The sequence below is a fragment of the Lipotes vexillifer genome, unplaced genomic scaffold (genome assembly GCF_000442215.2).
Source record: "Lipotes vexillifer unplaced genomic scaffold, Lipotes_vexillifer_v1.1 scaffold324, whole genome shotgun sequence".
Classification (NCBI taxonomy): Eukaryota; Metazoa; Chordata; class Mammalia; order Artiodactyla; family Lipotidae; genus Lipotes; species Lipotes vexillifer.
In genome coordinates, this window is record NW_006791816.1 from 306,276 (window position 1) to 323,027 (window position 16,752).

A 16,752-nucleotide genomic window follows, 5' to 3' on the forward strand; every position below is an offset into this window, starting at 1 on the left:
GGAGAAAGGCCAAAGAAGCCAGAAAACAAGCAAAGACTAAAATAAGAGTATAACATATAGATTAGATCTTTTAAAATAATATCAAGAGTGAAATCATACTTTATTTGGCTGTCAGAAATATTCAATGGAAAGAATTCTGGACACTATGGCACCTAAGAAGTTTAATGAGATCAACTAGATTTAAAGCATGATGGCACACCATGTGCATGTATGTGTGTCAGAGGGCAGTGTCTGACCAGTTCTGATTAACCTGTAGAGCAGACATGAATGGGATTTCTACACTGTGCATGAGTTTTGACAGTACACCCTGTTATTGGGGAGCAAGGGTCAAGCAATGCAGGGATGTGCACCCCTTGTAGTGGGGCAGGTGGGCAGCAGTATCATTTGCACTTATTTTAGTTACAGCAATGGTTATTGGGTTTAGTATATTCTGGAGCTTACTAGGCAAAACGATACAAATGTTCTTTTTCTCAGGCTAGATATAAAACCAAGAAGCAGTGTTTGATAATAAATATCACTGTGCTTGGGCTAGAGCTGTTCGTTGTCTTGATGTAGTTCCTTAGAAATTATATATTTTACAAGTCTATTTAGTAAGACTGAGGAAGCTGAGTATACTGGCACAGTTGGGCATGGCTCTCAAAATAGCACTTGCTGTTTCTGAGAAACTGTCATTGTAGTAGTTGTATATGTTTCACCTACTGAAAAAATACAGAGGCACCTTTTAAACTAAGAATTACTCTACTTGCTACAATACAGAATTAATAGGTAAATGATCAATTTTGTCAGAATGATTCCAATATCAGAATGCTTTACTGTATCTTCTAAACTTTCTCCCGTGTACTGTCATTCATGATGAAGGTAATTAACCATGAGAGACTATCATCTATCTATATTTACTGCATTTGATTAACTTGGAGAAATGACTGAACTAACTAACACATGGTCAGTACCTATTTGGTGAGTCATGCAGAGTTTGTGAATTAATTTTCCAAGATAGTTTTTTTTTTGAGATTATTATTTTTTTAATTTATTATTTTTGGCTGTGTCTGGTCTTAGTTGCGGCATGCGGGCTTCTCTCTAGTTGTGGTGTGCGGGTTTTTCACTGGACCACCAGGGAAGTCCCGCAAGATAGTTTTTAAAACAACCCAAACATGAAAATACTTTCCAGTATCAAGTTAACAGGTAGCATTCATCATTCTTCAGCATTCAAAAATCTTCCTATATGAATCTGTGAAGAGTTTAAGGTGTTTTTCTCTTTTAACTTCTTACACAGCATAAACCTAGTATATTTCAATCTCCAACAATTATATGATGTTTTGACTACTGGTCCTGAACTTAAAAAGGTAAAAAGCTATACATATTTTGTTCACTGGAAATTAAGCTTAAAGAGTGCACTATGATTAAAGCAACTTGTTCAGGTTGTGTTTCTGGCCTTTAGCCTGTGACCAAAAAATCATCACCCATTCTGGCTGAGCTCTGAGGATATGATTAGCTTTCTGTTGAACTAGTTTCTTTTTAAACTATTTACACTGTTAATTTTGTACTAACCTTAACCTACAAGTAATAGATATGTGTGTGTATGTGTGCAAGAGAGAGAGAAAATATAGACAGTAAAGGGGTGGCAGGATAAAGAGGGTTACTCATTCAGGATTCTACTCCATATTAACTGTTTATGGTCTATAATTATGTCTTTTTATTTCTTGCAGTAGAAACCTCACTGATGCACTAATCCAAACGTGTGTAATGCCCTTTCATAGATATGGAAAGGTTTCCTGCATCTAGAGTATATGTATGTCATTATGATAAATAAGTCAGCAAGCCTAACTGACCAGAAAATCAGTGTCTCAGACTACAGGAATTTTCTAATTAGAGGAACCTATAAGTCCTGATGAGAAGTCAGAAAAGCGATCACAGGGAATTCCCTGGTGGTCCAGTGGTTAGGACTCCACACTTATTGCCCAGGGGGTGGGTACAATCCCTGGCCGAGGAACTAAGATCCCACAAGGCGCACAGAACAGCCAAAAATTTAAAAAAAAAAAAAAGTGATCAGAGATTTGCTAATTTTTCTATTGCTTGAATAGTGGAACAAACTCCAGGAACCTACTATTACCACATTAAGAACATTTTAAAAATTTGATCATTATTCACTGTTTTCTAGCTGAATATTCTTGTATCTTTTAAAAAAAATTATTTATTTATTTATTTATTTTTGGCTGAGTTGGGTTTTCCTTGCTGCGTGCGGGCTTTCTCTAGTTGTGGCGAGTGGGGGCTACTCCTCTTCACTGCGGTACATGGGCTTCTCTTTGTGGTGGCTTCTCTTGTTGAGAAGCACGGGCTCTAGGTGCGTGGGCTTCAGTAGTTGTGGCAGATGGGCTCAGTAGTTGTGGCTCGCAGTCTCTAGAGCACAGGCTCAGTAGTTGTGGCACACGGGCTTAGCTGCTCTGTGGCATGTGGGATCTTCCTGGACCAGGGCTCGAACCCATGTCCCTTGCATTGGCAGGTGGATTCTTAACCACTGTGCCACCAGGGAAGCCCCATATCTTGTTTTATAGTCATTTATAGGCACCAGTTAATTCCCATAATTTTGTGATAGGAGAGCATAGGACATGTTTTTTCAAAGAAAAGAAAACTGAGGCAGAAAAGAATAAGTATAAAAACCCACTGGGAATTGATAACTTCTTGCATCCCAGACTGCTAAGCAAACGCTTGGGTCATGAAACCATTTTATAACTACTCAAAATTAGATGTAATATTTACAAGGTTAGACAACCAAAGTTTATTTTTATTTTCATTTAGACATAACACATTTCCTTATTAATATAAACTCCTGACAGTTGAGGTCATTTCTGAGAAGTTTAATATCACTGCTGGGGCCCCGGGTTTGATCCCTGGTTGGGGAACTGAGGTCCCACGAGCCTCACAGTGTGGCAAAAAATAAATAAATAAATAAATAATAAAAAGTTTAATATGAAAACACTTCTACCAATCCCTTTTCATACTTTGTTAGATATATTTTAACAACAGATTTCTTGCTTGAATAAATAACGTACCTGGCCTGTTCTACCTCATTAAGAAAATATTCAAAGACATTATTCATTATAATAACATCAGCATTTTGCAGAAGTGGACCTTGTGTACAGATGTCTGCATGAAGCACCTAAAAAAGAATAAGTTCACGTAAGAGAACAAAGACACCATATCATATAATCACATAAGAAATAGCTATTGATTCAATGATGTTTTGAGGCAATATGGGAGATTCACACTTCTTAAAATGGGAGAACAGTATATTTAATACTACTACCTATGGAAGATACTCAATACCTAATAAAAACCATAAACTTGTGAAAATTTTGTTTTAGATGGAATCATTCATATAGCTATAATTACACTCTTTTCACTCCCAGTTCAGAGCTTTTTCCATTATATCACTAGTTATCCTGGCTCCATCATCAACTGGATTTGTACATTTGGGTAGTCAGTGTTTTCATAAATAAAATGGAGTAATATATGTCCTGATTCACAGAATCAAATGGGACCATATAAAATTTAAAAAGTAATTTATAAACTGTAAAATATTAATACAAATATGTTAACTGGCCTTGTCCGACTCTTCATCTAAAATTCACTTGAATATATTATCTATCCAAGAAAGCAAACAAAACAATTTATTGAAAAAAACTATATACCTCAAAAAATTAACTTCGACTATAATCAACAAGTCTTGTAGACCACAGGCAAGATAATAAGAGGAAACATTTATTTGCTCAAGAGCAAAGCAAATAACTTTTATTTTAAAAAGGAGAGAAAAAGTTTTTTATATCATATGATTTCCTTCCAAAAAAAGAACTTAGCCTTACAAATAAATAATATCCAGAATGTTTAAATCTTGATTTCTAATTAAATCAATATTCCTGTTAGTTATGTGATTCTTATTATGTAAGAGCAGTGTGTTTTTGTTCATTAAATATGGGATAGTGAGAAAAATCCATGAACTTATTATTGGACAATGAATTCTCTTTGATCACTTGCCTCTCAATTTCCAAGATGAGAGAAAGAGAAAAAAAAGGAAGGATGGAAGGAGGAAGAGAATGAAAAGTTTTCCTTCTATAAGAAAGGGGAAAGCTAGATCTTTAATCTTCCTAAGATATGTCTTTCAATATTTGATTGCATTGAATACCAGAGATCCTTAGATATACAATACTTCTGTGCATTGCCATTAGAAGTGTAGGATCACTAGTGAAAATGACAAGGATTACTGCATCAACCAAAAAACTTCCTTTCCCCTTTTTTATTTTTCCCCTTTCATATAAGAAACAGAAAATTTCTGTCGTAGCCCAACCCAGGACATCATTCTCCCATGGACTGCTATTCTATGGCACCCACAATTCCTATTGAAAGCTTATAAAAAGATAAAAACTGTGAGCATTACTTAACCTTTTTGCTTACTTTCAACATTCAGAGTTTAATTAAATACACTTCTGACCAACATCAAGAGATTCAAAATTAGTGCTACCAAAACTATAGTTGATATGAAGAAAATTAAGAAAAAATTCTACTTTCTAATAAAATTTGGGAGGAAGAGAAAAATGTGAGTGGAACATATTGATAATAATTCAACTTTATTATCAGTGTTTTAAAATATTAAGTTAACTCAATCTGTTTCTACACAACAGCAATCAAGAATAGATTCAAAAAGAGTTTCCAACTCCAGTGTGGAAGAAATTTGGCTAAACTATGCTATACAGTGGATAACAGAATAAACATTTAAAAAGGTACCTTTATTCTGTCAGTGAACTGGTACTTTTTTATGACCATTTCCTGCAACTGGCAAAAGTCTCCATTCAATTCTACTCCATATAATTGTGATGCTGAACTGTAAAGATAACCCTAAAATATGAAGATACATTATGATACAAAAGAATTAACTTTTAGTTGTGGGTTTATTTCTACTTGAAATTTTAAAAGTCAAACTTTTTTTTTAAAGTCTTTATTGAATTTGTTACAATATTGCTTCTGTTTTATGTTTTGGTTTTTGGCCGCGAGGCATGTGGGATCTTAGCTCCCCAACCAGGTATCGAACCTGTACCCCATGCACTGGAAGGCAAAGTCTTAACCACTGGACCACCAGGGAAGTCCCTAAAACTCAAACTTTTAAAAATAGAATTCAATAAAGTAAAAATAAAGATAAAAAGGAAAGATAAATAACATTTTATAATTTATGTAAAACAACTTTTAAGAACTTAGACTCTTACTCATCGAGACCTTGATTGTAGTTTATTAATTTCCGTTATTTAAAAGTAATCATATTTTTAAAGATTGATTTCTTACTTTTCCTGATAAAACTGTGCATTCAACAAAGTTGGAAATAAGGAAAGTGATCACATATAGATTCTGTTTAATACCCTACTTCTGTAATTTCTTGGGAATTTCAGGAGAAAGCAAGAAAGTCATTAACCTGTGGGAAATATAATGGAAACTCATGCACAGTCTGACACAAGAGGAGGGTGGCTGGAGGTGTGTCCTGTTTGGCTTTGAGAAGTCAGCCTGGTGTCTGGCAATCCACCAAAGATAACTGGCCATTAGTTAACAAGGATCATCAAGAACTGACTATATATTATTATGTACTTATTTTGGTTGTAATAACAAAAAATAATCTGGAAGGAGAGGTCAAATCATATTCTGAAGACCATTATACATCAACTAACACTTACGTGTAAACTAAATTTATATTCATAGCTCATCATGGATTTTTAGAATATGTTCAATGGAGCATATGTAAGTATTCAAAAAATTTTTGTTGACTGAATCAGTGATGTACTATAGAGGAAAATGACAATATGTCTAAATTCATTAATGCTGCCAAATACCTGTATAGCCACAATTATTTCAGCTATATACTTTTCTAACAAATAAAAAAATTAACAAGAATGGACAAAATATGGTAAACAAGCATAATTTCTAATGTTCTCCAAACAAAGCCATCTGATAAACTGTACTTTCTATTATGGCTATTTTTCCTAATTGTAGAATAAAAGTCAACACTGAAAAATAAATGAACCATGAAAGAGTTAACTGTTTCTGTTTAGAGCAGGCAGTGATGCTGGGAACTGATAGGGCCTGTTTCTGGCATGAACATCTACTGCTGTTGGCCACATGTTTTAACACATCTGCTAATGACAACCAGAAACCACATTTCAGTTTTTTGATAAAACCATTTAAGAATATTTAAAATGCTCATGATTTGAATTTTAAAAAAAAAGCCACATTGAAGACACAGAAGTCTACATTCTAACTTTGGATCACAGAAAACTAGAGCACGATGTGTCCTGGATATCATTTACTTTGCTCACTTACAGGTCAGGAACTTGAGGCACAGAGGTGTTCAGGGACTTGCTCATAGCCATAAGCAATTTCCCAGGTCAAGTAAATTTGTCAGTTTTATAAGAGCTCTTATCAAAACTCAGTATACTATACTATTTTAGTACAGTACAGAAAATGGAGTTAGAAGGGCAGTAAGTGAGTGACAGAATAGCAAAGTGTTATGAGGGTCACCCGTTGCTGTTTTGCTGATATTCCTTCACCTGTGTCACAAAGTCAAACTAGTAATGGAAATCAGAGAGCTGGCCTTTTAAAGTCCAAATTTGATACACTATTTTGACCATATTATTCTGTTACTCTAATAAATAAAGCCAAGCTGTCACCTTGGATGGTGGCAGGCAAAACTGATGCTAGTAGGAGAAGAAAGTATTTCCAAATGTTGAGTATGTCTACAAGCTGGACTTTACCCCGTAAAGGACGGTGCCAAGCCTGGAGCCAACGTCAACCAAGACCTTTCCCGATAGATCAGGGAGTACATGATGATAAATGAACTTCAATTCCATGAGAGAGAAGGAATGAGAAATAAACCCTGGAGAATTAGAACAGAGTAAACATTAAATTCTGCTTGGGGATTAACAATTCCATTCTGTACTTCTAATTCTTTCACCTGTAAAGTGTATTTCATGCTTTTCTTAATCAATGAAAGCCATTCAGAGGTTATTTAGAAAAAATTAGTGTGATAATTTTGTATTCATTCACTCTGAGCTGTATTAGACAAGAACAAATATGAAGTCTCTGACATTTAAAAGGCCTCTAGAGGGAACTCCCAGGCGTTCCATCCCTGGTCAGGGAACTAAGATCCTACAAGCCACGCAGCACGGCCAAAATCATCATCATCATCATCATCATCATCATCATCATCATCATCATCATCATCAAAGGCCTCAAGAAAACCGCTACTCAGCTGCCTGTCCCTACCCACATGTTCCTCATTTCCTTCTTGCTGCTGCTTAGGGTGTCCTGGGTTTTCCCCTTCCTCTTCTCCCTCTGACCTGCTGTTCCCAGCAACTGCTTCCTAACTCCCCTACCATCTAGCTTTCTCACCCTATCCCAGAGCCAACCACAGGGCTTCCACCTCTTGCGGCAGACTGTAAACGACCCAATGAATGACCATCTCTGGAGTGGAACAATGTGGCAGCCCTGACCAACCTAGAGTGTGTTCTGGAGTGCAGGAGAGGGGTGGTATGGAAGGAGGTTAAGACACTCCAAAACTGTTATTTCCCTTAGTTTAATTGCTACAATTTCTAGTCTCCTAGCCCACCTTCTCACTCCATTATTTCTGTAATGAATCACCTGGGAGAGCCTGAGTCTGTTTTTTCTGATATGGAGGTAACCCAAAGACTTTCTCTACTGTATGCTACATGATATAATGATCAGGAAGGGGAGAAACTTTGATCATAACTAATGACTGGTGGCAAAGAAAATGGAAGCAGGCAGGCTAATCCCTTGGAAGAAAATAAAGGATGACTAGGCCTCAGAAGTAACACTGGAGGTGATGGGGTGGAGGGGGTTGCCCACCATAGCCCTTATCTCCTCTCATCCTCACGATCCTCTTTGCCACGTTAGTGCTCCTGCCCTGGGCTCCAGAGTCATCGTTCGTGTCTGGTAGCTGGACAAGACCCTTTCATATAGGGAATAAGAGGCCCACACGGTGATAGCTTTTTCAGAGTCATTATAGTTATCTGGGCTGGTCTGGGTGTCCAGACACTATTTACAATCTGATTTTTATGTGAAAATACATCCTAACCCCCAAATTTTTCTGTGTCAAACATAGCTCTTCTGTAAATTTCTGTACATCAGATCTGATATGGTGTTATTTATAATTCACTTTTTAGTTTTCCCTCTATTGTTCTTTTTCTTTTGGCTGCGTTGGGTCTTTGTTGCTGTGTGTGCGCTTTCTCTAGTTGCGTCGAGCAGGGGCTACTCTTTGTTGTGGTGCACAGGCTTCTCACTGTGGTGGCTTCTCTTGTTGTGGAGCACGGGCTCTAGGCACACGGGCTTCAGTAGTTGTGGCACACGGGCTCAGTAGTTGTGGCACACAGGCTCAGTAGTTGTGGCACATGGGCTCAGTAGTTGTGGCACACGGGCTCAGTAGTTGTGGCACACAGGCTCAGTAGTTGTGGCACATGGGCTCAGTAGTTGTGGCACACGGGCTCAGTAGTTGTGGCACACGGGCTTAGCTGCTCCACGGCATGTGGGATCTTTCTGGGCCAGGGATCAAACCCGTGTTCCCTGCATTGGCAGGCGGATCCTTGACCACTGCGCCACCAGGGAAGTCCTTTCCTCTACTGTTCTTGTCTAAGTCCTTTTCTATTCTGTGAATTTCAACTATTTCAAATGGAAATAAGTACTATCTAAAAATAGAATCTTAAATCAGTAAACCAGGGTAGTTTAATCCCCAACTACAATACAGGTACAATATATTTGTATCAGCAACATACTACAAATTTGGTAGTAGTTAATTTTCGAGAATAATATTATCTAAGATCAGTAATATGAGCACAATATTACTTAGCCACTCTAAGCAACACCTCTAAATCTAAGTGAGCAGGGAGATTGAAATAGCATGTTTAAATTAATAGCCTAGCCAATAATATCCAGTTTGAACAAAAAATATATTAACAGAAGAGTTAACATCTTAGCAGCATGGAGTCAGTCTAGTTTCCCATTTGAAACACAGGTGCTGCATCTGAGGGACAGAGATGCCGGAGACTGTCACTAGAGTTGTTCTGGGTTATAGACCAAAGATGCTCCATGATGTCAAATCATGGCCTGAATAGACTGTCAAGATTATCTATCTCCATCCTCTGAATCCATGCCCATCCAACAATATCTGATTACTATCTGACTTCTCAAGTAGATGTTTCTATGGGGAGAACGTTTTCAGCCCCCTTGGCAGTTATATTTCTCATTGTAAATAAATCAGCACTATGGTTAAATGTGAATCTCTTTTGAGTATATAACGTATGAGTCAGTTTCCCTGTATTCATTCACTTCTGATTAGTTGCTGGACCTGAAAAGTCACCTCCAATTAAACATGCTCAGTGAAAAGCAGAAATATCCCCCTGGGAGAGACATGAAGTGGCCTAGCTTCCCTGAACGATGTTTCTATTTAGTTTCCCTGACTGCAATAATTGGTAATGGCTAGGCTGCAGGTTGTCCTTTTGCTTTCCAAAAACAGTGAATGCTTGGGCAAGAATCTGCATACTCGGGACTTCCCTGGTGGCGCAGTGGTTAAGAATCCGCCTGCCAATGCAGGGGACATGGGTTCGAGTCCTGGTCCAGGAAGATCCCACATGCTGCAGAGCAAATAAGCCCAGGAGCCACAACTACTGAGCCCGCATGCCACAACTACTGAAGCCCACGCACCTAGAGCCCATGCTCTGCAACAAGAGAAGCCACCACAATGAGAAGCCTGCACACCGCAATGTAGAGTAGCTCCCGCTCGACACAACTAGAGAAAGCCCACGTGCAGCAATGAAGACCCAATGCAGCCAAAAATAAATTAAAAAATTAAAAAATTAAAATTAAAGATATTAAAAAAAATCTGCATACTCATGACATGTAAGGAAAAGTACACATGAAGTCATCAGGTTTGCAGGCTTGAGTGCCCACCTAAAGGTGCCGTCTGGTGTGAGCCGCACACCATACAGTAGTATCTGCTCATTTTTCCTTCCTCACATAATGAATCAATAAAGTCTTCATCATAAAGGAATGCATCAACGTGAACTGTGGGTTCTGGCTGCTGCTGTATCTGGTGGAGAGAAGAAAAACATCAAAAGAAACAAAGTACAAAGAAGTCTCTTTTTATTGCTAAATAAGGCAAAACATCAGTGGTTCATATGCTAAAATTCTGAGAGCAACGACAAGGCACAGGAAGACAAGTTTTGATTATGGAAGTCAGCAACTCTGCTCTGCTTTTGTTTTATTTTTCAGACACTAGCAACTTGTTATTTGACATGTCATGATGCAAAACATGGCTATGAGAAATAGATTAAAATTGTAGTTGAAAGGATTATTTTGAGACCATCTTATCCATCCTAAGTAGTATATTTTACAAATAAAGAAACTGATACCCAGAGAGATTTCTCCCAAGAAATGACACTAGTTAGTTAAGAGCGGGAAGAACTGAAACTAATATCAGGTCTTCTGAGTCCTACATGTCAGCGACTTACCCATCAAAATACTTAGCAAGTAATCTTTGCCCAGAAGCAAAGTTTTCAAATAATAACAATGTTAGTAAACCTCCATGCTTACAAATAATAGCACTTTATTAATACTGGTGGTACATGATATAATAGCAAGCAGCTACAGAGAAAAATATGTCTGATTCCTTCTACATTAACACTAAATAAAGAATCAACCTATCTGCGTGGAAATCTACAAAATTATATCTACATCTATACACACACACACACACACACACACTCACACATATAAGTATATAAAATGTATGAACATATACAAGGGCCAAAAGGAAACAAAGGAAGAGAAAAACAGTTTGTTGGGATGGGGGATTGTGGGTCCACCATTAACATGCAATGAATACTTTTTTCTCTCTTTATATATTGTGTTATATCATGAGACTGCTAAGATTGTTTTATTAATAACATCCAAACTGTATTACAAATATTGCTCTCAGTTTTCATACGACCCACTATTTTCCTCCTGTAAATGACTGGATGTTTACTAAGATTTACTGAGTGCTCACAATGTGCACAGAACTACCAAAAATGTACAGGATTTAGTACCTCTGCTCAGGAATTTAAAACCACCACATGAAGCGCTGCTACTTTCAGATTAGTGGGGGAAGAAGAAATTATTATTCTTAGTTTTGCTTTAGGAAACAGTATTCATAGCATATGTATCCCATAAGAGTTGGGCTTTGAAGGTACTTGAATGAGGGCGTTGTCTGGAGAAGAAAAGTGAGAATTCTAGGAATAAAGGAATAAAAGAAGCAAAAATTGTGTAACACAAAAGTAGGAGAAAGAAACAAAGGGGTGAGCTTCACCCTTGATAAAAGCCATGGAAATGGAACAGGGAAAAGAAAACCAGGACAATGATGTAGGCAGGGACAGATTAATGTCGTGCCTTGATTTTGGGGGTGGGGGTGGGGGGTTGAGTGCTTGGCAAACAGGACACTCTCAAAAAATATCTGTTGAATGAATGGTACTAGGGAGCCAGAAAGTTACAGACTCAAAAGAATTGGGGACATGATTGAAGCACCAAACAAAAAAGCAGAATTCAGGACTGATTAGACTGGAAAGGCTAATGGGGTTAGGGGAGAATAGGAGAATCCTCAAGTAGCACTAAGACTAAATTAATTTAACATATTTACTTTTTGGAGGGCTAGACGTTCTGAGGAAAGCATGGTTTCTAGAGGTAAGCAATTCCGAAGGTCTTCTGCTATGTTTTTCAACATAATGTCATTATTGTCTTGAATGAATTCATCAAAATCTCCTGCAAAAAAAAAAAAAAAAAAAAAAAAAAAAAAAAAAAACTTTTTTGTCTTGAATGAATTCATCAAAATCTCCTGAAAAAAAAAAAAAAAAAAGAAAAAAAACAGATATAGCTTTTATGGTTGTACTCATACCTAGACTAAGTGATTACAATGGGTGGATATTTTCCATCAGATAGCATCAATTTATAACAATAAATAAACTTTCTAACCAATGAAATATTTAAATTTTAACAAATGTTCCATTGAAAACACTGAGTTTTTCCTTTTTCCAAACTGCTTGAAAATATAAAACTTGACTATTTCAGCCTGTTATAGAACAACAAAGGCATTTAAAAAATATGTAGTACTTTTACTACTTTATTTTTACTTAAGGGAAGTACTGCCATTAGTTTTTAGGGTCTTAAACTTACCAGTAAGTAGTCAAATATTCCTTTTGTGACCATATAGATCTTACAAGTTTAGGAGGCATCACACAGGGATTACTAAGAATATAACTTTAATCTGAGCATCTCTGCCTCCAATAAAATGTACTCAAGACTTTGGATAACAAGAACTAACAGATGGCACCAACTATAGAATAAACTTTATAAGAATCATGTTGCTCCACTGCATTTGAACAGCAGATAAAATGATCATTAAAACAGCACATTTCTGATGGCTGTGGCCTACCTTTGGATAATCTGGCAAAAAGGGAAGTGTGCGTGCATGCCGATGTATATAGCAATTAAGATGGAGAAGGTAAGAGACTGACGGTGAATCTAGGTGAGGGTATAAAAGTGGTGTTCATTGTTTTGTTTTTTCAACTTATCTGTGTGTTTATAAATTTTTTTAAATTGGCTCTACAAAAGTATGATTTCTAAGCAGCTCATGTAATTTTAACTAGAATGTGACTTATCTGGAAGTAAAATACTCTAAAAGTTAGCTACAGCCTGAATGCCAAATATAGACTGGAAAGGACTACTAATGAAAACATTTTACATTTTTCTTAAAAGACTTATATTGAATTCTTGCTAGAGTAAAAGGACCTCGAAGGGGTTGTGTTTTTCTTACTGTTTTAAAACAGCTATAGAAGGAAAACAAGGAGATTCTGAAGAAAATATCCATCTCCACATCTCGCCCCCCAAATCTTTGTTTTTAAATAAGTTCATGATTTCCTTCTTAAACATAATAATTCTTGTGTTGGGTCAGAATGCAATTTTCATGTCACAAATAACAATTAAAATCTGGATAATATTTTCTAGTTTGCAAAGTTCTTTCACATAGAAACTAGGTCATTTAAGTATTATAACATCCATGTAAGGAAGACAAAGCAAGATTACATTCTCTGATTTACAGAGGAGGTAACTGAGTCTTTGAAGGTTACATGAACTGTGAAAAGTTACAAAGCAGGCCAACAGCAGCACAAGAAACAAACCTAGGTTTTTTGCTTCTAAATAAAGCTACTCTTCTTTTTCACTTTTTCCACTGTTTCCCTATGTACAGAGGTTCTTTCTCTGTATAACTTCCTTTTGAGCAAAGTAGTTAATATGAAGATACTGATATATTATTTGGCTCCCTGAACTAATGTAGAAAGGCCTTTTGGCTCTTTTTTCTTTCCTCACCTATCTAGTATAATGATCTAAATTGTTGCTTCAAATTATTTCTAGAAGGATGCAAAATATAAATTATAGAGAAATGAAAATACTATGAAGATTCATTCCAAATTGTTTTAGGTGGAACTTAAATAGCACCTGTGATGCATTTTTTTAAAAAACTGGCCTTTTAAAAATTGTACTCTTAAAATCTAATTAAATTTTCTCAAGGTGTTAATTAATACCTAACATCTGCTTAGCTTCTCTCTGTAGATAGAAAACTGTCTAGAAGCTTCTATGACTTGCATTTAATTCTAATATCACTCACACCATTGATTCTTAGCAAGTTCTCTCAATTTGTAAATGGTACATAACTGAAGAAGCCAATAAAAATCTCATTATACCAAACTAAGATATTTCATAGCCCAACTTCTTTGGATTTAATTCTGTAACATAAACAACCATGTTAGGAAAACATAGTTTTCATGTGGGTCGGCCTTATAAGAGTCTTATAGTGGAAAGGGAACTTAATTACGAACTATTACCAAATGGCAGAATCCATCCATGCATCTCTGACATATGATTGTTTTTCAGTCTTCACCTGAACACATTCGGGAAGTGCATTTCTTCCATGTGCTAAGCCAGAATCTACCTTTCCATAACAGCTCATTTTTCTAATTTCAGCTCGAGAGGAATCATCATCTTTAATGCTATTACTATACAGCATTTATTGAATGAGCACTTTTAAGACATCCTAAATTTTGTGCAGTGCTTTTCAAACAGTCATTTAATCCTCAGAATCCTATATGTGGTACTATTATCACTTCTATTTTATAACAAAAGAAGAATGTGAGGTCAGAATTTAAGTTACTTGTCTCAGGTCATACTGGCCAGGAAGTGGTAGAGTTGGAATTTAAATGTAGGTCTAACTCTGAACTCTTAGTTACTATACCATACAGTCTCTCTAAGGGAGCTCAGAAGGCAGCTGGCTAGTAAGAGCTCCCCTATCACTGCCTTAGCCTTCTCTTCTCCCTAGCTCTGACCACGGTTCCTCATATATTGTGGGAACCATATCCACTGCCATCTGGTTGCCATCTTCTGGACTTGTTCAACAGCCCCTTTAAATGTGGCCCTGGAACTGAACTCGATTTGGCAATTTAGTTCTCTAATCCATGACTACCTTAGCCTATTTTCTTCTTCTATCACTTTGTAGTGTCTAGGGCTCTGATTGCTACTGCTACTGGGTTATTAATAGACTTGGAAGGGGTGGTGGTGGTGAACCATCTAAACAGTCATATGTGAAGATCGAGGGAGCTGGAGAAATGAAAGATGGGAAGGGCTGCAAATTCTGAACCGTCACAATAGATTTCCCGCTGTCTCCCTAGTTAAATATGCTTATTTGGGAGTCAATCCCCCAATTAATGTAAGCATCACCAGGCAAGATGAGAGATATTATGAAATTGTGTGTTAAATTACTCAGTCATTTTAAAAAGGCAGTATTAAGTGAAGACTCATTCCCAAGGATACCAGGTGAAAATGAGAACTGACACCTCTTATCCTGGGCAACAAACTCTGATTCAAGTACATTCAAGGGTAAAAAGAGATTCCTTCAGTTACAGCAGTGATTCTTCACCATGGTCCTAGTTAACAGGATCCACATATGGGCTTTATGTGGTCCATAAAAGGCCTAAAGTTGCATGCTTGGTTGTATACATAAATATGTATAGTTTTCTAGGAAGAAAATTCTCAAAAGATCTTTCATAATAATAGTTAATATTTGTTGAGCACTGTATGTAAGGCACTGTGGAAATTTTTAGCTCAAGAAGGCTAAAATTAGTTTCATTATCTGTAGTCGTTGGCAAATAACTTCTGAAAAGGAGGGCAAGACATTTTTGCCCTAATAATGGCTATGAAACAGGTGGAAAAGGCATGATATGATAGGATATTACTGCAGTGTGTAAAATTGGAATTCATTTAACATTCTATCATCCTAAGTATTTGTTATTAAAATTAAATTCCTTAAAACATTATTTTAAAAGGCTGTGTAATATTCCACCATATGTATATTACTTAACTGTTCGGTCCTACTACTATACATTTAGATACAGTTATAACTGTGAAAAATTGGGAACACTGCAACTAACATTTTGGCACACATCATCTCTTTGTATTTATTTCCTTACTATAAATTCTTAGAAGTAGAAGTACTTAAACATTTTAAAGGCTTTTGCTACATATTGTCAAATTTCTTTCCTGAAAGATTATACCAATTAAATCTATCAGAAAAGAATAAGAATATGTGTTTCATTAAAGGCTTATAGCATTGAATAGTACCATAAAAACAAACTTTGTTGTTTTAATTTGCATTTCTTTAATTACAAGTGAGGCTGAACATCTTCTAACATGTATAATAGCTATTTCAGAATGTGTGGTAACAGTACGTTGCTTGGAAAAAGTTAAAGAAAGGTGTTAATCAGTTGCCTAAGGACAGTAAGGTCTTTCTCAAATTACATATGTAGGTGGAAGGGAGTGGAGAAAGAAGAGCTTCACTAAAGAGCAAAATTCATTCTTTAAAAATTTCCTACTTACATTTAATTAAATACATGGGGACAGAGAAGTCACCAAAGCTGACAGTCTATGAATCAAACCCCACTTTTTCCATCTAGTCAGGTATCAAGTCCTATCACTTTCTCTTTTGAATCCACTTCCTCTTTATTACCACTTCAAATACCTCATAGGCACAGGCACCACCACACATTTAGAGTACCAGGACAAACTCACAATTAGCTGCTGAACTATCAGTTTCTCCCCAATATAAGATATCCTGCACACCAATTTTAAACTAATCTTGCTTCAACTTCACTTTGTGTCACTCCTTCTCCTTACAATTTTGGGATAGCTTTTCACTTTTCAACGTATGAAGTGTCACTCTAGACTTTCAAGGCCCTCTATATCACCAGAGTCTAACCATCCTATTTTCTATTCTCATTACTCTCTAACATAACTTCTGCTCAAGATGTGCAAATCTCCTCAGGTGTTTTCCATACTCCTTCCTGTTCATACGGTTCCTTTCAACTCTATGACCCTATCTTTTGCAATAAGGCCCTGCTCAAGTTACTTCATCTCCATGAAGTCTTACGTTCAAACTCTGGCCTTAACTCACCCATATCCTTACCTCTAATGACTTACAATACATAATTAAACATTGGGTTATATATTTCCTATTATTCATTCATATCTTATATTACTCTGAAGTTCTTATTCAAATTTTAAAAATTTACTGAGGGGACTTCTGGTCCTAGACAAGATGGCTACTTTCCTCTTTTCCCCCCGCTCTTC

General features: G+C 36.5%; 1 protein-coding gene across 1 annotated transcript in view; it reads right to left on the reverse strand.

Moving 5' to 3' along the window:
- The window catches only part of LOC103089565 (uncharacterized), a 25,722-nt gene that overhangs the window by 2,296 nt on the left and 6,674 nt on the right, over positions 1-16,752 (reverse strand). The window contains exons 2-6 of the mRNA XM_007464813.1: positions 11,720-11,841; positions 9,997-10,135; positions 6,789-6,910; positions 4,780-4,890; positions 3,051-3,157 (exon numbers count right to left, since the gene is read on the reverse strand). Coding sequence (XP_007464875.1) covers positions 3,051-3,157; positions 4,780-4,890; positions 6,789-6,910; positions 9,997-10,135; positions 11,720-11,841 — 601 coding nt within the window. The remainder of the gene's footprint in view (positions 1-3,050; positions 3,158-4,779; positions 4,891-6,788; positions 6,911-9,996; positions 10,136-11,719; positions 11,842-16,752) is intronic.